Source organism: Heloderma suspectum, chromosome 2, assembly GCF_057233095.1.
Source record: "Heloderma suspectum isolate Gila_16-S chromosome 2, 16-S_ref, whole genome shotgun sequence".
NCBI lineage: Eukaryota > Metazoa > Chordata > Lepidosauria > Squamata > Helodermatidae > Heloderma > Heloderma suspectum.
The window spans coordinates 73,054,103-73,078,003 of NC_139459.1; the positions used below are offsets into that span (position 1 = coordinate 73,054,103).

General features: G+C 42.7%; 1 protein-coding gene across 1 annotated transcript in view; it reads right to left on the reverse strand.

The window, feature by feature from the left end:
- Positions 1-2,907: 2,907 nt before the first annotated feature.
- Positions 2,908-23,901, reverse strand: part of LOC146352349 (uncharacterized) — a 29,378-nt gene continuing 8,384 nt past the window's right edge. Inside the window, exons 2-5 of the mRNA XM_084833869.1 lie at positions 23,304-23,471; positions 9,011-9,091; positions 7,016-7,073; positions 2,908-4,299 (exon numbers count right to left, since the gene is read on the reverse strand). Coding sequence (XP_084689995.1) covers positions 7,040-7,073; positions 9,011-9,091; positions 23,304-23,471 — 283 coding nt within the window. The 3' untranslated portion in view covers positions 2,908-4,299; positions 7,016-7,039. The remainder of the gene's footprint in view (positions 4,300-7,015; positions 7,074-9,010; positions 9,092-23,303; positions 23,472-23,901) is intronic.

The window sequence follows — 23,901 nt, forward strand, 5'->3', positions numbered from 1 at the left end:
CACATGGCTTGGTACTTGGATTTTCAAACTGAACCAGTTACCTCCTTCATAGCATTAGCAGCTCTACATAGTCCTTCCCAGTGATGACGATGTTCCTCTTAAGCGGTCATGAAAGAAACCAAGTCCACTGAAGAGAAGTTGCTTGCAAAAGTCTTCCAAATTCTCTGAAGTGAATTGTTTGTCCCCCTGTAGCTGGGGGCAAGGGGAAAGAATTTTCCCAACAATATCTTGTTCCCTGTTGTAATGCAAAACATTTCGGGGGGTGGCTTGGTCTTGTATGGGCAATTTAGACCCACTAGCTCTATCAAAGATCTGCTCCTGGTAGAGAGGAAAACTGCTAGAACTGATTTGTTGATGTGGATCAACAGAGGTGCCTACAATGTTTGGACTCTCCTTGGGTGTGTGGCTATAGGAACTGTCATGATGAGTGCCTGCACTTCAAAATTTACCACTACACCATTGGTCAGAGCTGAGGAACATACTAGAGACAGGAAGACCTTGCTGCTGAAGCAAGGTCCCAGCCTAAGCAGGTAGCCTTTTATAGCCCTTCCTGTCCAGAAGTACCCACTAGCCAGCCTGGGTGGCAGAACAGGCCTTGCCATGCAGCAGTGTGAAGCAACCTCCTTCAGGCAGCACCTTGAGGATGTGACAGGTGAAAGCAGGATTTGGTGTCTGAACGGTGCAGCAAGACTTTTTAAAGCATTGGCTATAACATGTGTATGTTTGTGTTTGGGAGAGACAGGGAGAGACAGAGACAGAGACCTGGTTTCCACAATATTCCTGCTAATATTGCAGTAGCCAAGCCACAATAACAAGGACAATTGTTCACTTTGTGATTAAAAAACACATAAGTCACTATATATTAAGGGTACCCTACAAGGCTCAATCTAAAATTCAGAGACATCCCTACATTCAAAATGGCAGCTCAGGATGTGTGTGTTTTTATAGATAATACAATATCTCAGATATCTCTATGGATCTGACGTGCATTTTCTATATATGATGGTGGCTATTGTTGGGGACAAGCTCTTATTCTACAATGTATGCTTCTTTTGCATGAGGATTGGGCTGATCACAGATAGCCATCACGAACCATCTTGGGCAAGGCTTCCAGAAGTTCCAATGTAAATTGTGGTTGTGAGGAGTGTTGCATTAGGCACTTGTTCAAGGGCAGAGTTTGAATCCTTTTATTCTCAGTTTGATTTGATTCGGGTACTGTGTATTTATGCCCTGCTCTCTCTCTTTTTGTATTGTTCTCTTGTTTTATTGTAATATGATTCTATGGTTTTAAATTGTTGACTTGTTAGACTCCTTGAAAGTAATTGTGCTGAAGGGCAGGATAGAAATTTGTGAAAGAAAGAAAGAAAGAAAGAAAGAAAGAAAGAAAGAAAGAAACTATTTTTTCATAACAGTGCTCCTGACTTTTGACAAAGCAGCTAGATTATCCTGATATTGTACTTTCACCAGGATATAATTTAAGGGCTCCAGGACCTCCTATAAAGAAATCACAGTTTATATTTAAGCAACTTTAAAGCTTGCACAATCTTTTGTGGCATTTTGATTGCAATTAATAAAGGTATAGCCTAATTGTGGATTTTAATTTTTTCACCCTCGATTTTGGATTTCATAACGCAAGTTAACTCACTTGTTTATAACATTCAATAAGCAAAAGGTATCTGAAGCTTCATTTGTAAATGTGACATAAGTAGCCATCCTACACCACTGTAAAACAATTTATGATACCACTTTGCAGAGAAAAATAATGAACTGTGTTATATAAACACTAATTGCTGGCATTAAGTCTATTTTCAGAAACCCATTTTCCAATTTCTTCTGATTATGAATCAAATCAGTGCCTGAATTCTGAAGGCAAATGAATTAATCATGAATATACATTCCCTAGTTGTTGTTTTTTCATGAATTGAGGGTGTTTAATCGGCTTTTTTTTTTTTTTTGCCAGTTATTGGAATATTGGTTTGATGAGCTGAAGAATTCCTTCCACTGCATACAATTGATATAATGTTCACATTCATTATCTTAAGTCTGCATGCCATTGTTTATCACCAAGGTAATAGTGAATGTATAAAGCAAAGTCAAGGCCCTGCTTTTAGCTATTAATGAAACCACACACATTTGTAATTCAGATATACAATGAGCATTCATACAACACGAACATAACAATATATGTGCTTTCTTTTTGCAGTAGTAGTAGAATGGAAAGAAAGCAAGTAACATTACAAGTCTACTAACATTAGGAGGATATGCCTGGAATCCAAATTAAAACTAAAAACACATGATGGTCTCTCTTTTTTAGGTTTGCTTCTAATATGTGGGAAAAAGCATGAAGTCAACAAGTTTGATGACATGTTCCTTCTTCTACTGTCCAGTCCCATTTGTTAGCCCTGTTGAGAAGCGTGTTACATAAAGTTCACTGTGTGAGCATCTAGCAGACTCTTGCCCTATTATAGGGTCAACAGGTATTTTCAACTTCTGTATTTTGGGGGGATACTTTATTTTTCAGAGAGTGATCTTGTGTCGTGGCACATGATATAGACATAAAGCACCTCTTCAGAATAGGAGCCTGGGTAGCCATGAGCCAAGATGCATGAGGACTTCTACCCCAGGTCATCCCAGAAAACACCAGAGAACATCCCCCCCCCACACACACACACACATCTCCACCAAAGAGAAGGCAAGAATCTCTTCTGAAAACTCCACCCCATCCATCACCAGTCCTTGAACTACTTCCATTCTGCCATCATAAGAACATAAGAGGAGTCAGACCAAGGGTCCATCTTGTCCAGCATTCTGTTCACACAGTGGCCAGACTAGAGCATCCAATGAAAATTCCTTGCAGCCTCATCGCAAATTCATCTCCATTTTCAAAGCAAGCCCAAATACAGATGTAAGATGAAAATGAGAACATTTATTATTGATTTGCTGCCTTTTTATCCCACTTTCTAGACAATTATTGTCTCCCAAAGGAGTACAGAACAATAAAAAGAGACAGACCCTGCCACTAGGCTTACAAACTAAAATGACAAGGCACACAAGGGAAGGGGAGTGGAGGGAAACAGAAGATAAGGAAGTCTGGTTCTTGAAGGCTAGAACAAGGTGGTGAGCTCTAAGTGGGCATTTAAATGTGCTTTGGGCGAGGACCTTCTCTTGCTGGTGTTTTTGCTCGAATGAAGCTCTTGTTCCTTAGGCCGATGGATGGGGCCAGAGTGTTTTTTCCCTTCCTTCTGCAGTCCCAAGGCAAATTTCAGTTGGAGCTGAGTAATCTTTCTGGCAGGGAGAGGGAAGCAAGCTCTCTGCAACTGCTTCTTCTCTGGCTGATGGATGGGCCAGGTTGTTCTCCCCCTTTCCTTGAGGTAATTCCCAGGAAGCAGGTGGTTCAGCCTCCCAGTGGCTCTAGGTCCTCTGGCTGATGCCAGAAGCCAGTCTGTGGGTCCCTTGTCACAACCACTGAAAATTCACCCTCACAGAAATACAATTTTAAGGGGGAATGTTATTCTTCATATGAGTGAAACTGTGGAAGAAACATTTTCCATGCCTTAATTCCAATTTAATAGAGCTATCAGGGCACAGACAACAGTGTTCCAAAGGGAAATGGACCAGAACGGAACCATCTGACATTATCCTGAACTGTATGTTGTGTTTTCAATTAGTCTCCCCCCCGCCATCTAATAAACGAAGGCTGAGACCTTGAGCTAAAGTCCTCCAAAATCTGGGCAGTAGGCAGAAGCTCAAATGCATGAATTTACACTTCTGCAGTGTGATATACCTAAGACAGACCTGCACAGTTCAATTCCATAAAGCAAAATTCAGCCTACCAGCCATGAAATGCGGTCAACCTGGAGCTCAACAACTCTCCTCTTGTTGCAGTCTCAGGTAGATAACAAAATAGGGAGATTTGTTATACTTCTGTGCCACATGTGGGGCTGAGTTGGCCTTGGTGGAGCACAAGTTGTGCAGCCCTGATCAATGGGCTCTTTCCAAAACAGCTATATGAAGATGATGCCAATTCCCATGCTCATCTGAACATATCCAGGCAGTATAGCGGAAGATTAGCAGGGTGAGCATGCTGGCACCACAGTTGAAATGACAGACTGTGGAAGGATTGTTGCAGAAATCCAGTGCAAACATGTCCTAAATCTTGCAGCTGCCTGGACACAGCACAGTATGGAATCGGTGAGATGCAAACAACATGGAACTTTATGGTGCAGTTTTTAAAGGTCTCTTGGGCTTTCATCATGCTGCTACACCAATTACATTGCAACTGCTTCTCTTGACTGTGATCTAATTACAAATACAAACAAAACATTTTTTCAGAAGTTAACATACATAGGCAACAGCATCAGTGCTTTAAATCTGATCATTCCTGTGCTACATTCTGTAGAAACCACGTGATGCCATGATCAATGTGCCTAGAAGGGGGAGAATTACATCTTTAAGATGATATTGCAGCCTGCCTACTCTGCCTGGACATATTATACTTTTATCGGCAGCTGCCCTCGTCCTTGATGCTAGCGATCCCCTTCCCGCTAGCTGGTCATATCCCTTTCTTACTTTTTCAGGAAAACTCTTGAAAAATAACTAAGGTATGATAGATGACTCCTGACAGTGGGTCCCAGCAGCCCAGCTGATAGCCTTACAGCTGTGTGCTTTACTGCTTTAATGATGTCATTGTCTTCTCTAGGAGGGAGACACTAATAGAATGAAATGTCCATGCAATTGAATCCGCAGTGCATTCTCAAAGGGACATTTTCTCTGTGAATTTCATTTGCCTCCTTTCAGTTCAACATCTTCAGTTTCATACTGGAAATAGTCTCACCCATTTGTCAGCTTGGAACCCAAAATGTTAAAGCTGTTTGCAAGAACGTTTGGAAAGATGCCATATTAATCTATTCTACAACTTAATTGAGCCAGCGTATTTGCTAATGAATTGTTTCCTGTTCATGTCATGTCTTTACAGCTGAATTAAGAGGTAAATCCTTTCAAGCAGGCACTACACAGGTTTTTGGACACACAACCTGCTTTGTGTACTTAACAAATACATATACCATCTTTTATGTTCTCTCTTTCTCTCTCAGTACAGTTTTCCTGATACATTTCTAACTGGTCCTGGAAATTCCCTGCCCCATCAAAGGATTGTTAGAATGTGTGGAGGGGGAACTCCCACATTCCTGAATTTTACCAGAGGTATAGCTTGACTTGCTACCTGCTCGTACAGCTCCAGTTCTGGTGGAAAAAAAATTAATTCCTGGGCTCTGAGCATGTGCTCAGAGGCACTTTGTTCCGTAATGCTATGTCTTCCTGAGCAGCTATTTTGTATCTGGCTCCAGTGGACCTTGGGGTACTAGTGAAAATCAAACTAAATTCTGCAAGACTAAAGTCTACCCACCCCTGTTATATCCCTTCAATCCACATTACACTAACCACAGACCTGGTGCAAGGAATTTTTAAAAATGGAAGAATAGCCTCCCCTGTATCAACAGCCATCCTGCATTACCACAATAGAGCATAGGATGTGATATAATTTAACAACTAGTCACTGCTAGGGATGTGGGAGAAATCTGCAGCTGAAACAAATGAGTTTGGATTTTCATGAATCCAAGCTGCAAGTTCTGCAGTGGATCAGCTTTTCCCCTGCTGGGCAGATTCCACTGACTTGTGGACCGTTTTTCTAACTTTCCTGAATTTTGTGCAAATTTCGTTGTAGAAAAATATGCACACTTTTAAAAAACCCGGCCAAAAATGCGCTTCCCCCCCCTCCATAGGCTAAGGCATGAAAATGTGTGTTTGGGGGATATTGTGCATATTTGTGCAAATGCAAAAACAAAAAAAAATCCGATTCCGGCAATTGGGCAGATGACGGAATGAAAGGCACCTGACAATCCGCAAAACACAGAACGGATTTTACACAATCCATACATCCCTAGTCACAGCACACCCCACCACCACTATATATACCTCACACAGGGATACCATAACTGAGATGACAGGGCACATGGCATGGGGCTCTATCTCTGGCGCCATGTCACACACATTTAGAGCTTACTGTGGGGAGCATTGGTGATGGAAAACAGGGAGAATGGGCAGTTTGCACAAAAAGGGAGCATTTTGCATGGAACAGCCTGTCCTCAAAAGACAAATGGGACCTTGAGTCCATTGCTAACATTTATCTGCCTAGAGCCCTAGTGGGCACCTCACCTTGGGACTCCAGACACATACACCCAACACCAAACTCCATTCCTCTCCAACAACTTGGAATGCCAGAACAGGGCACCTGGCACAGGTAAGCCAGGACAGCCATGCTGCAAAGGATAACTGCTGTGGCTCTTTCCCATGTCTTCCCCCTCCACCCCTTAACCATATGTGAGTACTATGTCTTGCCTCAACTGTGTTGCTAACAACCTTCTCTCTCAAGAGTGGGTAACAATACCTCCCCTCCCCAACACACACATGCAGCTAAGCTCTCCACTGTCAAAGGCCAAGCACTCTCCTTCAACCATTGCCGTTATTAGCCAAACACTCAGGAGCACTTTTGCTTTGCAGGAACACAGCCCAGATGCATGGGACACATTAAGCTGTGTCTGTGCAGGGAATCCAAGTGTGACCCCGCCCTCCCCAAGCAGGAAGTCTCTGCAGTCCCAGTGGGGGTGGGAAGGCTGCAACATGAGCACTGGCTGAGCACTCAGGTGGCACCACTCTGCTCTCTCACTCCTTCACAAAGACCTTCTGGGCATCCAGCTCTAGGGTCTGTGTCTAGCTTTAGGGTTTATGTCTGCCACTGTCTGATCATTGCTGTTGCTCACTGCTTACTCTCTCCACCTCCCTCCCTTTGCTTTCCACAGGCCGCTCCCCAACAGGCACAGCTGATGAGACAAAGGACCTGCCTTCTTCCATGCAGACCATGAAGGAAGCTGCATCTCCACTAGCAGTGGCCAGGAGGACACAGCCAGTTGCTTCCTGTGGGGTTGCCAGCCTACTTGCACAAGGCAGGCTCCTCTACCTTGGCAAGCTCCATGACAGTCAATCAGGCAGCAGGTGAAGGTGTTCCCAAGATAAAGCTGGAAGCATAAGGGACAACATCAGGGATGGTGAGGGCATGTGTCCTCTTGCTATGCTGTTTTATCATTTTTTTGAGCTATGTGTTTTTCCCTCCCATGCTGAGCATGCATAGAATACAGTGATTGTTCCACCAGCAATACAGTGGCATGTCACTCCCTAACCCCATGGCATAAGTGGAGTGTCGGAGTGCTCTGTTAGACATAAAAAGCCCCTTATTCTGAGCTGGCATCAAGGGTAGGCATGGTGGGGCATCTGCCAATGGTCCACACCACAGCAGGGACCCACTGACATGAGCCCCATGAATATGCTCCTCCTCTTTATTATTTATTTATTTATTTCATTTCTGTACCGCCCGATAGCCGAAACTCTCTTCCTGTTCATCATTGCAACCTGTTTGTTCACCTGTCCCACACTCTGGCCCAGAAAATGGTGGTGAGAAGGAAGAGCAGCAGATGCCGCTGCCTCCTTGCTCACTGGCTCCCTGCGTGTCAAGTGAGCAAGCGGTAGCAATGATGAGAAAGAGGATGAGCAGCAAGAGCATCTGGTGATAAAGGTGGTGAGAAGGTAGACTTAATGAAGGAGGGGTCCCATTGAAGGTGCTTTGCCCAAGGGCTTTCAGAAATCTGGAGCCGGCACTGTGTGAACTCATTAGAATGTTCTGGACTCTGTATTTATCAGTTTCATAATTCTGTCCGCCGGACAAGTTCCATTGCAATGTTGACACCTCCCACGAATGAGTGAGTGAGGACCAAATTCATTTCTACATATGACATCAATATATTCTCACATTTTAAAATTATTTTCCACTTTGCTCTCAGTGCTTTGAGGATGTACATATATTTATTAAAAAATATTATATGGAAGATAAAGGCAAAAATGTGACGGGTGGAATCCAATAAAATCCTTCTGCTGACAGAAGTGTTTCGGTTGGTGGAACTGGGAGGGCGAGATTCTCTCTCCCCCCCCCCCGCGCCCACACCCTCCCTGTGCACTGAGAGGGACACCCTCCCAAGCAAATTGGGGGAGAGTGCCAGAGGCTGTAGGTAGGAGGAGTGCAGGAGAAAGTTCCACCATGCAAACAGACATCTGCTTGCATAACACTGGATTCTACCCAAGTAAATTCAGTGCATTTCTCTCCCTGAAGAATTTGCAGTTTGACCAATACATTTGAAAGGGGAGGAGGAGGGGATGTGGATGTTTGATTTATATGCAGAATTATATGTAATTCTGAATTATGATGCATCATTGCATAGATATATAATTGGTCTTACCTATTAGGAGAAAGGAAATGTTTAAATAGAAATATACTGGCGTGCTATGGTCCATGGGGTCACGAAGAGTTGGACACAACTGAACGACTGAACAACAACAACAACAACAACAACAACAACAACAACATGCTTTTGGAACTTTTTTCTCACTGGATGATCCATTAGTGTCCTGCCTATTCCCTTCTTCCCTGCTCTACTTCATTGTTAGTATTAAAATAAAATCACAATGTCCTGTCTGTTATCTGAGAAAATTAAATGCCAACACCACTGCAAATACAAATGTAAGTATGAACCCTTAGCGCTGTAATGCCCATCATCTGTAGACAGCAAATCTCAAGAGAAATATTTATGAGCTTATTTAAATACTAATAAGTTGGTAATCAGGACAGAGCACGATGTCAGAGATATTATATAGATGGAGGTCAAGTACGATGATAGCCTCTTTTAATCTTTTTCATATTTCATTCAGCAAAATGGTTGCTCTTTGTCCCCTTCTGTCCTACAGCCTTACAAATGAAATTTCTAAATTGTATGAAATATTATTTCCAGTGCTGCAAAGCTTATTTCATTGGTCACATCAAATGCTTTTAAATGTAGCAAATTAGATAACCCTTGAATAGATTTACATTTATTCTGTTTATGAATTCTGATCTTTACTGGCTTACAGAGAACTCTTCCACGTTTTGGCCTTCTTGTCTTGTAATGAATCTGCACAGGAACTCCATGGATAGAGGGAACATGTGTCACTAGGAAGGAAAAAGGAATGTAAAACTGGAATTCCACCTTGACCCAAGTGATTGCCATATCAAGTTTGTATTCTCCAAGTTTTCTAAATATAATCTTCTGGTTACATAAGAGTTCTCTGTGATGTCAAGGATAGGTACTGTCTAGGCTGCCTAGGCAAGTGCCCATTAACTATTGTCTACAGAAGGCTGCATGCTCAAAATTAGAGAACATAATTGAATCTTCCATTCACTGGTATATGGAAAGAGATAAATGGTTCTTCCGGTGCTGCAATGCATGCTTTTTGAGCCCACGGCAGCTGCCATTCATCAAGCTCCAACCTACAGGAACATAATTCAGCCAAACACTTGCATCTATAAACTGTAGGAATGTTTACACTACTAAATTAAGATAGATACATACATCAGACCAGAAGGGGGCTATTAGCAGATGATACACTATTAACGGTTTCCAAGATGTGTCCAGGGATCCAACTCTCCACTATGGTGAATCAGTGTGAAGAGATAGGAAATCCGTACTCATCATGGCTGATTCACCCAAGTATATTTATCATACGCTCCCAGGTTATTGAAAGACATCTGTACAACTGACTACATTTCTAAACTTTTAAAGTCAGATCTCATTTTTTATCAGTAATCCAACTCCACAAACCACTTACATGCATTGAGCAAAATCAATTTTCTGAAAAATATCCTGATCCTCATATGGCTACATGACAGGGGAGGGAACATAGCTCAACGGTAGAGCATGTGCTTTGCATGCGGAAGGTTCCAGGTTCAATCCCTGGCATCTCCAGTTAAAGGGATCAGGTGGATGTTGATGTGAAAGACCTCTGTCTCAGACCCTGGAGAGCTACTGCTTGTCAAAGTCAATGGTACTAGGCTAGATGGACCAATTCTGTGAACTGGTACAAGCCAGCTACTTATGCTACTGTGATAAGGCTTCTTTGGTTTTAACATACTACCAGACTTGATTGTTTTTCCTGCAACAGACCAACATGTCTGCCCCTCTAGAATTAAAATCAGTGAGGCAGAAGTGCTTATGTTTGGCTGGATTGTGCTATTGTTTTACAAATAATGATAGCTGGCAGATAATAGCTAAGGACAAAACATAGGATTATCTGCTGTGGTTATATTTAGGAGGGAGAAACCATGAACAGAACCTTGCAAAATTATAGCAACAGGAAGTAAACTAAAAATACAACAGTGGCCAGTATGCAAAATTAATCCTACTTAAAATTGTCCCACATTAAACCTACTAACCACACTAAGCTATGGCATGGAGTGGAATGCAGCATTCAGCTGTGGTGCCTATACTATTTATAGCCAGAAGCTATCCTGTGCAGTCCTTGGCTAGACATAGCTAATACATGTTGTAGTCTGATGTGCTTGTTATCCTCTAAAGTTTAGAGTCTAAACTTACAGATCCAGCCAGCACTATTTCCATGAAATACATGTAACTCCTTTAAGAATTTGAGTTTGTTTGAGTAAACCAGGAAGCAGAGAATCAACCAAGACAGTTCATGTGACACAGTGAGGGTGTTCCCCCTTCTTGAGTGCATTTCAGCAGGTTGCATGAAAAACCACTGGTCTGGATACAGCTCTATTTATTCCAGAACAAGAGTCATCACAACCTATAGAGGTTGCACACCATGGAGGTTTAAAATCTGATAATCTCAGATGTATAGGAAACTGTACCATTTTCATTAGTCATGTTACAGAAGTAACAATAATGACAAATATATGACAAATGTAACCTACATATAGTTATAAGGAATGATAAATCCCCAAATACCACTGCAGCTGTTTCTACTGACAGTAACCAAGGGAGGGGCCAAATCCAGTTCTCAAGTTTACATGCAGAACCAACTTTCAAATGAGATTCTCAGCTACACTAAACTTTTTCTGTATATGTATTTGTATCAGTTTATGATTCTGATTTAGATAAACAGATATTTTGTTGTTGTAAAGTAATAAAATGTAAAACACACACACACACATACACACACACACACACAAATGGAGAAGCAAACAAAACTAGATTTGCTGAAACTTTCTGGACCATTTCATCCAAAGTTAAACTTTAGAATCTTACAATCAGTGCATTACACAATACTGAGCCAGGGGTACTTGCCCCAAAACCCACCTAAATTGTTTTAAAAAACAACTAAAATAATATTACTATGTCTTCTTGAAGAATACCTAGCAGTATGAAAGCTGTAATTTGTTTCTGATTGAAAGGGAAAGAGAGTAGAATGTAACAGCACACAGCAGGCAGGAGAAAAAGTACCATAGACAAAATCAGACATCAAAACAAATAATCTAGAAGCCTTTGTGTTCTGATGTTTGCTAAAGGTTTGGGGCCTTCTACAAAGGGTTTCGTGGTTCCCTTTATAGACTTCCCTGCACTTAAGCATTTCAAAGCTACTTTGTTCCTCTAAAGAACTTATTTTGTGTCACAAACAACATGGAAGGGGAAAAAGGAAAAGGAAACTGCCTCGTTTATGTTTTGTTCCATTTTGCTATTTCCTCATTGGCAGTAACTCTGTCATAAGCTGCTTTGAGTCCCTCAACATGGTCCCATCTTGTGTCTTGAAAATCATCTCCGTCTTTTGTTTGGAGATGAAAGCAATGCCCACTGTGAAGCACAAATAACGGATGATTCAGAAAACTGTGCAGGTGGGTAAAAATGCGAGTTGGGTGTGTGTATGTAGCAAAGTGATGGAGTGATTGTTCCTGAAAATCCAGCCCTTGCTTCAATGTGATATTTTATCACCAACTCACTGTCAGGACCCTTCATGATGCATAGCCACAGTGATCCAGGCAATGGTAACTTCAAGACTGGACTACGGCAATGCACTTTACATGGGCTGCTTGTGAGGCTGGTCCTGCGGGTACAGCTAGTGCAAAATGCTGCAGCTAGGCTGCTGAGTGGGACAGCCTACCAGGAACATATATGAGTCTGAAGGACTGGCTGCCAATAAGCTACTAAGCCAAGTTCACAGTGCTTGTGCAGACATATACAGTAAAGCCCTACATGTCTTAGGACCTGGGCCCCATCTACATGGCACCGCTTTCACCCCCCACCCCATTGCAACTGCACAGCAATGCAGCTTTGAACTAGCATCCCCTGCGATACACTCGTGATTTACTGCGGGCTTCCCTAACAGACTCGCACTGCCCTTTTTTTTGGCCATTATACTTAAATGTGCAGCTGTGCAGTCCCATGAGCATGAGGGTGCAACACTTCATTGGCTGTTTTGTATTTTAGGGGTTCTGTTGTGTCTTTCCCTCACTAGTTAGTTGGTTCTGTGCTCCTTCATTTCCACGCCATCTGTTTGTCAGTTCCCCAGCCCGAGACTCTCGCGATGATTCACACTCACAAGCTTGAGTGGTATCCATTGCTCCGAAATGGTGGCTGGAGCAAAGATGGTCCTCCCCCAAGACCACCCCTCCCCGGCCCTTGGGCACTGAGTCCAAAAGCAACTGTTGCGAAGATAGGAAGCTGCAAAAATGTGTGAAAGTGTGATTAAATACCTGAAAATGCCTCTCTGTGCCTCTGTAACTGCGCAGCTGTGAAGGGATGGGGGGAGTAAATGGGTGTCACAGAGCGACGTAAGCACTACACATGCCTACAATATGCCTGCCACAAAATGTGAAGTCAGTTCGGGGAAGGGATAGATGGCCCGCAACCATGGGGGAACCTACAGCAAAACCAAAAAATCACAGCAAAACACCACCTCGAAAATCCGCAGTTTCCCAGAGAAAACCACAGATGGCTGAGAAGTGGCTACTGCATCATCTGACCTGATGGACCTCAACTTGCAGCCGCCCCCGAGTAAAAGGCTCATGTAGATGGCACCCTGGTTACCTGATGGAGCGCCTTCTCCCTTATCTACCTGCCTCACTATTAAGATTGAGTAGGAATGTCCTCTTGATACAGGCACCCCAGTTGTGGAATTCCCCCCCCCTTCATATACGGTCAGCACCAAGTTTTTGACACCAACTTAAGACCTATTTGTTCACTCAGGCTTTTGACTGAATTTGTTTTGCTGCACCAAGGGCATCTCTACACCAGCCTAAAATCCTGCATTTAAAATGGGGCTTTCTTCTTCCGTTTAATGCAGGATCACAACAACTCCCCCCCCCCTTTTAATCTATTTTTATTTTATTTTTATAAATGGAATAAACACTACCAACAACATAGTCCTTCTCCCCTTATCTGAGTCTTCCATGCGATCTATTTAAAAATGGAACAAAGGGCATTTAGTGCAGGAGACGCCTTGAATGATCACGGCATCATGTAAAGAGCCCGCAAACCTCCGTGAAGGAGCAATCTCAATCACAGGATAAAAACTCCGTGTGAAGAAGCTACTATTTATTTGTGTTACTCTTTCTCCTCGGTTTGTTTTTGGGTCAATCTGGTATGATTTTATTGTGTTTTATTCATTGTACCTCACTTTGGGATAATTTTATAATGAAAAGTGGGTGATAAGTTTCATAAATGAATACATAATAAAAATGGTAATGTATCCACCTACACTGAAAGAATCAGATCTTGGGCATTTGTTGCATCAATCACATGATCACTTTACTGCCTGTCCAGCTGTGGATGACATTTGCTCAACATTTCAGCATCTTGCGAATTGGTCCAGAAGCAGAGCATCTCTATGTGATGGCTTTTGCTGGGCTGCACCTTTTCAGTTTGCAGGTGAGGGCTTGAATATTTCTCCACAGCAGACATTCCCCAGTACATACATACCAAACTAGTATGTCTGGAGAAGGGTTCTAGTCCACTATCTCCCTGTCATACCAGGTTGTTATGTGCAAGGAAGTATTTTGTTTTCTTTTAATATGAGGAGGTACTCTTCCAGCATGCACTCCTTCACTTGCAGTCTGAAATGCTGTAGTCCAGGCAAAGCTGTGCCACCTGAATGGTCTAACCGTTTGGTTTCTAATAGCAAACATAACTTGAAATAACAATTGTTTTGCCTTTCTAAGAGACAATGTCTTAAATCCAGGCCATACATTAGTATTCAAGAAATCTCCAGAAATAGACACACTGCTGTCTCCGCCTGTGCACTGGCACCTGTTTAATTCAGTCTGTTGACTCCTGTGGAGAGTATCTTGGAAGCAGAGCTTACACACTGGAGGAGGGTATTATTAGAGACACCCATGTGGTGTCTGTTATTTGGCATTGTAATGGCAAAAGAAACATCTCTCAGTTGCTAGATCCCATACTGGGCAAGATTTAATTTTCTTCTAGAGTCCTGCAGCAGCAGGAGGGATGTCTTGTCTAACTTTCCCTGGTGAAGTATGGCTTTAAGTAATATCATAACTTACACCAGCTAGATTTATTCTGGCTGCATGGCTATGAAAGACTAAGATAGGTATGGGCAACCTGTGGCCCTCTAGATGTTTTGGCCTATAACTCCCCTCACCACTGGCTATGCTGGTGAGGGCTGATGGGAGTTCTGGGTCGAAACACCTGGAGGAACACAAGTTGCCCAGTCCTGGACTAAGACACTGCCATGGAACTGTAGAACTGAAGGGAAGCATTGGCTAGGGGACCACTGGGACATTGTGCCCCCTGTTTCCCAGGCAAAATACCATGGCAAAGGGGAGACAAACAGAGCCCTGTCCAAGCTTGCTCTTGAGACCTCCCTGCCAGAACATTTGGTTCCACCTGCCAGTTACCCTGGGGTTGCAGAGCTGAAATTAAGTACATTCTGGCCCCATCTCTTGGCTAGGGGATTAAGGGCTGATCTGTTTTGGGGGGGGGGTATATAGGCATGCATGGATGATCACAGTTTATTGCAACCCACCTTCAGGATCATTCAATGGAAAAGCAGGACATAAGGGAGGGAGCAGTCCTATGGCCGCTAGTCAGTGGCTGGACGGCCATACAATATGCGGTGTTCCCAGAGAACCAACCTCCCCCCCCTTCCACGCTGCCTCGCAGGCACTGTGGAACAGCCCTGCACTTGGAAGAGAAGCGCAGAGTGGCTAAACTGGGGGGTTCTGGGGCAGGGAAGGCGGAAATGCTGGTATGACACATCCTATGTGTCGTCCGGCAGCCTCCTTCCCCTCTCCGCCTTCCCACAGCTAGACATCCAAAATCGGCTGTCTAGCCACAAATGCAGGGCAGGAGAAGTGCGGAGGGAACGATCCTCTCTGTGCTTCTCCTGCCCTGCATTGGATAGGCAGTCGCCTCCGAGTTTGGAGGCAGCCGTCTATCCCCATACGATTACACCCTAAATTAATACATAAACAAAGTGGTCATAAACTTTAGTGGACCAGAGCCCGCTTCATCAGATACATGATTTCAATGGGACAGATGTAACTATGTACTTACTTTTCCCATTCAGTTGAATATGACTTAAAAGTACTTGCCTTTGGCCAAATTACCTGCATGAAAAGTCCACAGTATAGCAGGTCTGTAAAATTATATATATTTGCTGGTTGGCTCCAATATGTTATCTACAATATGACAGTACTCTACATCCATGATTTCCTATCTTTCCCAGTTTTCTGCCTCATGTATTTCTCTTTCTCTATTGAGCATATGCTCTCAGGACACAGAATAATCTCTTTTCACATCTATTCCTGTATTCTCTGCCCTCTTTCCTTTGCAAAGGGCAGTTTACAAATCTAAATAAATTACTTGCTATTAATGAATTTGAGAAATGGACATGCAAGATGCTCAACCAAACTATTATGCACATTTTTAAGGCCAATGGAATATATTGTCCCCATTCATGTTAGTATGTGAAAGGGGTAAAATTAACTTCAATAATTAAGGGAGCAATCCTATGGGGATAGGTGGCCACTGCCTATCCAATGCAGGGCAGGAGAAGTGCAGAGGGGATTGTCTCCTCTGTGCTCCAGCTGTCCTGCATTTGCAACTGAATGGTCGATTTCAGCTGTCTAGCCGTGAGGCGTCGGAGTGCGGGGTGGGGAGGCCAGCCGATGCATAGGAAGTGTCATACCAGCGCTTATGAACTCCCTGCCCCTCTCTGCTCCCGCCCCCTTTCCCCCCGCTCCGCACTGCTCTTCCAAGCATGGTGCACAGGGCCAATCTGTGGCAGTTATGAGGCGGCAGGGGAAGGGGCGAGGAGGTGGTTCTCTGGGAACCAACCTCAGAGCATGGGCTCCGAGGTCGGTTCCCAGAAACTGAACAATCCTATGGCCTATGCTGTCTAGCGGCCATAGGATTGCACCCTAAATGGGAAGGAATATAGTTTTGCTACATCTCTTCTGTGACAATTTGCAGAATATCAGTGCAAAATTATAAGTTCAGGAGCCAGGCAATAAACCAATATTAAATATTTCTGACTGGATATCATATAATATTCCCATTTCCTACATCATCTTGAAGGAACTTCTAGCAGCATCCCAAGGATGAGGATAGAATATAGATTACAGTTTTTAAAGAGACTTTTAAAGTCTCTTTACTATTTTTTAAAACAGTGTTTTTCGTATTTTATAACAGACAATATAGCAGGGGTGTAGAACTTCAGGCCCTGGGTCCAAGTCAATCCTTCTTGGGGTCCCAATCTGACTGTCCAGGGTTCCCCATATGGCCACACCCCCTTTACTGGCTCCACCTCTTTTCCCCTAACCACTGATTATTTGATGGCTTCCTGGCATTTGTGAAGTTTTTCCCCCATTCTAAAAGGATGAAATGCCTCTCCTAAGGCTTGTTACTGGCAGTAAGAACCTTAAGCTAAACAATGCTGATCTTTTTGGTATTTTTGGTTTTGCCTTTGGCCCCACCCACCACTGGAATGCCATCCCCTAGAGCTTCTCCAAAATGGAATTCAACCCTCAGGGCTTCTTCACGAGGAGCTTTTATCCTGCTATTGAGATTGCTCACTCATTGAAGTTTGTGGGCCCTTTAGATAACATCATGAACCTCCAGGGCATCTCCTGCACTAAATGACCTGTATTCCATTTTTAAACAGATTGGAGATAATGAGGTATCAAATTACCACACTTGTGTTCTGCTTGAGTTCCCTCTCTGAAAAAGGAAGCACTGCAAGAAGGGGAGCTAGATCAATGGAACATATGGAAGACTCAGATGAGGGGGAGAAGGTGGGGGAAAGGGGAGGGGGGAAAGGAAGTGTGTGTAAAGGGAGTCGCCTGTGATCCTGTATTTAAAACCAACGCAGAAAGCCACATTTTAGATGTGGGATATTAGGCTTGTGTAGATATGCTCTCAGACTGAATGAGATTCAACACCCCTGCGATACAGTAACAAAGGCAGGGATGGGAAAGACAAATGAGAGGGCTGGAGGGGAGATGAAGAGAAGGGAGGAAAAAGATTGGCATTCAGACTTCAAACAGTGGCCAGATCCCATTGATTCAAGACGAATCTGTTGTTTCTCAGTGGATATAAGTGTCCACGGAAGCTGATCAAATGGCTGCATTAGTGTCCATATGTTGTTGTCAATGGTAAGTTGTCAAGTTTTGAAGAGACTTGATAGTGGTATGGTAGAGTGATTATTGCTCTTGAGTCAAGAGTCTTTTTTGCCATGAAATTTTATTTCAAAATAAAGTTCACAAAATAAAGGCAACAAAAAGAAGAACATACATAATAATACATCAAGATCACTAAAGAAACAAAGGAATTCACTAATTATAATTCTTAGTCTATAACCAATAGGCTTATGGAACATCTACAGTAAAACGGCCTAAGCAGGAGCTCAGTACTCAATAGTCTTGATGTACAAGAGCCTTCCCCAACTTGGTGCCCTCCAGATGTTTTGGATGTTAACACTCTTAATTCCTGATCATTGGCTATTCTGGCTGGGGCTGATGGAAGTTGAAGTCCAGACCATCTGAACAACACCAGGGGAGGCTGATAAGCACACAGCTTTATTTTGAACCTCTGTCATTCTGCTTAAACAGCTTTTGTAGGTTTTTGGAACCCTGCACAAACTTGCAGAACCTGCTTACTAGAGGTCATAATGGGAAAAGTAGATACGCCATGGCGACTATGCTCTCTCATATGGGTTTCAACATTCGGGGAGGGGGGGAAGGGATATTTCTGTCTCCTGCCTAACCATGTATACTGATCCTTTGAAGGAAACTGACAGTGCTGATGTGATTCTTTCTGAAATAATTCCCGAGGAATTTTGATGCAGTCAGCATTAGTAACTCTGTCAGCTACTTTAACAGAGATTCTGTGGAGTTCAAAAGGAAGCATATTATTCACAGTGGCACTGTTGCCATCTCTTGCACTTTTTTTTTAATCACAGGCTTAATGACATGGCCTCTGGCATCTAAATGACATGGTAGCTAAAAAACTTTTAAAAAACAGGGACAAAATCTACTGGAAATATCTCCTAGACAAGCCATATTGAAATTTAAGAGAGTTGAGTAAAAGTACCCATGTGTATACGTTTCTTACTGCTAAGTTTAGGGTATAGTCAGTGCAGAGCAGGTAATGGCAATACCATGTTGTTACACATGCAGATGCACAAAGATTCTGCTCAGGTAATTTTCTCACCCTGTGGGTACTGCTAACAGTCAGAAAGCATGCTGCTGTTCTGTATTTTCTTCCGTAATGGATTTACCATGGTAAGAAAAAGACAAAGAAGCAGTGGGAAAATACATCAGGGTTATGAGTGGCAGACAATGATTCCTGGAATCTGTAAAATTCCATGAATGAGGCAAGGCAGTAGCATGAAAAAAGCCTCATCTGGAAGCACCCTGTATGACCTTCCTCAGCGCTGGCTAAGATTTTTGAGGGCCATTGGGCAAGACACCCTCAGTGGGCCCCCTCCCTCAGTGAATCTAACTTCTTATTGCCATTGTCACCAGCTGTTCTGGCTCATTATCTGCTTATAATTGCTACCACATACTTGCTTAACAGGTGGAGAGCCAGTGAGCAGGTAGGCAGTGGCATCTACTGCACCTCCTTCTCACCACTACCGTTGTCTGGCCAAAGTGAGAGGCAGGTGAACAAGCAGGTGAAGAAGATCAACTCCAGGGGGCTCTTGTCAGTGGGCACCCGCTGGGGTGTGGGCCCTTGGCAGGTGCCTAAGCATGCCTACCTTTGATGCTGGCCCTGACCTCCTTGATCCTTTTGAATCCATCTGCTCTCTTTCATATAACTTTGATTGTTAGACTGGCAAAACACAAACACCTACAAGCTTATCGAAACTGTGGGGAGCTTCTAGATGACGATTTTGTCATGCAGTTTTCCTGCTTTGTTCATGGAATTTTACAGGGGGTCCAGACAACAACAACTTCCACTTGTAACCCTCCCATGTTTTGTCACCTTTTCTTCCATCTTTTTTCTTTCACACACACACAAAATCCATTGAGGAGGAAAAGCTGGAATAGCTGCACAACATCCCTTGCTTAGTAGTGCTGTCAGCCATCTATCTGGAAGCACTCTATAGCTCAGTAGTAAAGCATGTATTTTGCATACAGAAAGTCCCAGGCTGGGACCCTAGCATCTCCAGTTAAAAAGGATCAGGGAGGAGGTGATAAGAAAAACCTGTGCCTGAGATCCTGCAGAGCTGCTGCTAGACAGAGTAAATAATTCTAGGCTATGTGAACAAATAGACAGATCTGATACAAGGCAGTTCCCTATGTTCTTAACTTTAATATATCCCTTGGAGCTTATTAACCTGTTTTGTGAGCAGGTGTTGCCTTTGTGAAACAGAAATTAAAGATCTGAGTTGAAGTGTGGTGCATACACCAACTTGAAGCATAAGGAAAATGATAAGGTAGACTGTTTTTTTTTTTTAATTATGGTTGATTTTGTACCATAAGACCTGCTATTGCATCAAGACAGAGTAATTGTAGAATTAATATAAAAAAGGTGGAAGCTCTAGATTCCATTTTTGATTAACCTCAGTTTAGTGTTACATTGGAAATCGAAACTATGTTTAATCTTAACTACGGCTTGTTTAAACAAGCTGGCTCCATAAGCCAAGGTTTGAAGTTGGCTTGTTTAACTGAACTGTAGTTAAGATTAACCAGTTTATTTGGGTTCAGACATAATTACAAGCTCTGGTTAATCAAAAATAGAAATCTCCTTGTTGTGGCCACATCTGAGGAGGAGAGAAGGTGGAGCACACAAACTAGAGGTTCACTGTGGCTCATTCTCCTAATCATAAACCATAGTTTATCATTACATCTGAATGCAGCCATAGAGAGCTGTTTGGAATGCCAGATCAGATTGCTACCTAGGCTTCATCAGCTAGTTCCAAGTTTAACAGAATTTCCGATCTCTTCATAAAACAACCTGTTTTTCATTTGATTAAAATCTGATATACTTCTGGTAATTACTTACAGAATCTGCCTTTTATAGCACTAGCTCAAAAAATATTAAAGAACTGCTAACCTGCATAGAAATCAATTCATTTTTTTTCATAAGGCCTGTATCTGTAAATATTCCAGCCATGACAGACAAACAAGGTTATAATTCTGACCTTTAATAATTATGCCAAAAAATATGTGTGACTCACTGTGGGAAAAGCAATGATGAATGTTCAGCAAATACATTTGTGGTCTAGTTTCCTATGTATTCTATAACATTCCCACTGTAAGCACTTCAAAGATCTCACTTCTCTTTAATGCATAGGGCTAAATCCATTGTTATGTAAGCAGACTTCTGGAGAGTGCAGGGGGAGGGGAAATTTCAACTACCCATAGTGTCTGTTCTGCTGGCAGATGGAAACCAGTGGATACCACCTATAGTAAGCACTCCGTTTACCTCATTAGATACCTATTTGCCCTTCAGTTAGTAATCCATCAATGCAATTAATATAAAAACAGCAAAGTAACTAGAATTTGAAGCAAATGTGCAAAGCTAATAGAATATGAATGGCAGTGGAGTAGCTATGTTAGTGTGCTACAATAAAAATAACAGGCGTGCATTGTATATTAATGACTGTTTAGCAATTTCAAGACACTGGCCTGGTTCGCATGTAATAACAACCCATGGGTTGTCAGGACCAAGCACAAGCAAGTGAGTGCACTGCTTCTTACATGCTCTCCATTTCCACTTTGCTAAACAACCCAGGAATGTCCCATTCCTGAGTTCTTAGTTGTGATGTCCAAACCCAGCATGCTGTGTTGTTAAGGGTTAAACAACTAAGAGTTTGAACCCATGGTTTGTTGTTGGGTTAAAACTCTGGGTTGTTCAGTCTTCAACAACCCGGGGTGCTAGGTTCAGATGTCATGACTAACAACCCAGTAATGGGGCGTTCCTGGGTTGTTTTGCAAAGCAGATGGAAAGCAGAAGTGGCAAGCGGGCAGGAAGCGGCCCGCTTGCTTGCTTGCTCACAACTCTACGAATTAATGGGTTGTTTCACCCATGAATTGGCCTTACGTGTGAATCAGGTCATAAAGTTGACTGCTCAGGAAAGCAAACAACTTGAAACAAAAGGCTGCCTGTCATTCCAGCCTTAAAGGGGAAAATATTACTTGACTTTTCAGTTCATCTTCAGAAAAAAGAGCCAAGTTATTTTGTATTGAGGAAAGGTAATCAATTCTGAAAAAATTAAAATAGAGCAATAGCAAGAAATTGAATAATCAGATATCTCAGCATACATTTAGCCAATGCCTTAGAGAAGTTAAATCCCTCTGGGTTACAGTTCATGATCCGTGCATAAACATCTGGGTCATATCTTAAGTCAAAGACCATGGAACGAGTCTCTTGCTTTTCCCCTGTCCTTCTGTTTGTTGAGTATGCAAGGAACAACAACATTGCTACGCTAGGATGTAGCAAGCCAGCACATGAAATGACAGAGGAAATGAAGTCACACCATAATATTTACAAGGAGTGCAGTATAACACTCTCTTTTTAAGCTGCTGGAACCTGGCATGACTCATGTGCTTTGCATTTTACTACAGACTGGATGACAGTGAAGATATATTTCATCTGGCATCCCTCCGGACAATAACGCATTGAGAGCTGTGGAGGACCTTTGCAGAGCAAACTGAAATTTTGTTTAGCATTCCTTCACAAACTGTTTCCTGCATTGCATTATGACACTTCAATATGAAGTGTGTGTGTGTTGTCGGGGGGTGGGGTGGGGATTGCTCATATTAAAAATATACTCCAAAAATGAAGCTGTGGCATTAGGCTGATTTGGCAACTTCAAAGACAAGACAAGTAAGAGGACAACTGGTCTGTTACGAGAGAAGTACAGCCAACCTGGATAGTTATAAACAGCAGGTGTCATTTGAAGCAAAAGCCGAGAACACACCATGTTATTTATCAAGGGGATTTCTATTTATTGTTCCCAGTGAAAAAAATGTCCTTCAAACCTCTTAGCTTTTGGAATATGATAAAGTGTAATATAATATTTATTAAGCAAGTAAAAGAGCACTTGATTCGGTGTTATTACTCAACTTTCCAATAGTTCTTTGCCTTTGCTTACTAGTCTCACACAATTAAAACAGAACAATTGAACCAGTGCCGCAGCCAGAGTAAAACAGATTATTCCATTATTTCTACTTCTGTTTTGCTTTAAACTTTATATTGGACTGGTACAGGGAAGCAACTTTAGATAATAAAGTCCAGTACAGTATATATTTTGGAAATTAAGAAAATTAATATTATGGGCCCTAGACATAGACCCGGTTTGCACATTGTAACAACCCATGGTTAACAAACCGAGGGTGGTTGTGAAGATGAGCAGGAGTGAGTGTGCCCATGGGTTCAAACTCTGGGCTGTTTGTTCCCCAACAACCCAGAATTCCAGGTTCAGACATCCTGATAAACAATCCAGGGTTGTTTATTGCGGTAGCTGCAGGCGGGCACATGGGAACCAGCAGGCACACTCATCTTCTCAACAACCCACAGTTGGTTAGCCATGGGTTGCTATGACATAACATCAGTCCTAGCCAGCATAGCTAATGGTGAAGGCTGATGGGAGCTGTAGGCCAAAACATCTGGAGGGTGACAAGTTGCCAACCCCTGCCATAGACAGTGCTATGACTTGGTGGGGGGCATCCCCACTAGGATTTACCCCCCTCACTTTGTGGCAGCTTCCTTATCTAAGGTCACTGTTGCAACCTCAAAAGAGGACAAGGATGGAGGAAAGCGGGGTTGCTGGTGGGCTGGGGGTGGGGAGAAGAAAAGAGGCTCTCTGTGCTCCCGTCCTGCTTCCAGAAAGGTGAGCAAGCTATATGGACTCAGAGCCCTGTCTAGCTCAGAATAGCACAAAGGAGGCACAGGAGGAAAAAATACCTGCAGTGCGGAGGGGGGAATCTGTTGTCTCTCCTGCTGGCATAATGACTCTCTTGGATACAACCCACTGGGAACAGTCCCCCATCTGCTACTTCCCAGTACTCGAACCACACTGGCTCTGAAACTCGTATCCTGCTTGTGGATTTCGCATGGGCAGCTGGTTGGCCACTGTGTGAACAGAATGCTGGATTAGATGGAGTCTTGGTCTGATCCAGCAAGGCTCTTCTTATGTTCTTATCTTGTACATAGCCATCATGGCTATTAGGCATTGATAACCATATCCTCCATAGATTTTAAAGCCATCTGGCAATCACATCTTTATTAATAGAAGTGAGATTGTATTGTGTTGAAATATAACATAATGCATTGAACGTTAATCATGTACAATTGCCAGAAGATAGAACATGCAAGAAGTTGAAGAATAATTGTAATTGGTAAAATACACATATAGCAAAAAAAGCTTGTGTACTTATTGGCACATTTTCAGAATAGTACAATCATATGTTATGTGAAAGAAAGTTGATTAGGACGAATACAGAAGAATAACTAGGATGCCCTTGAATTGCTATTAGTACAATTTACTTTTCTTCAACCATGA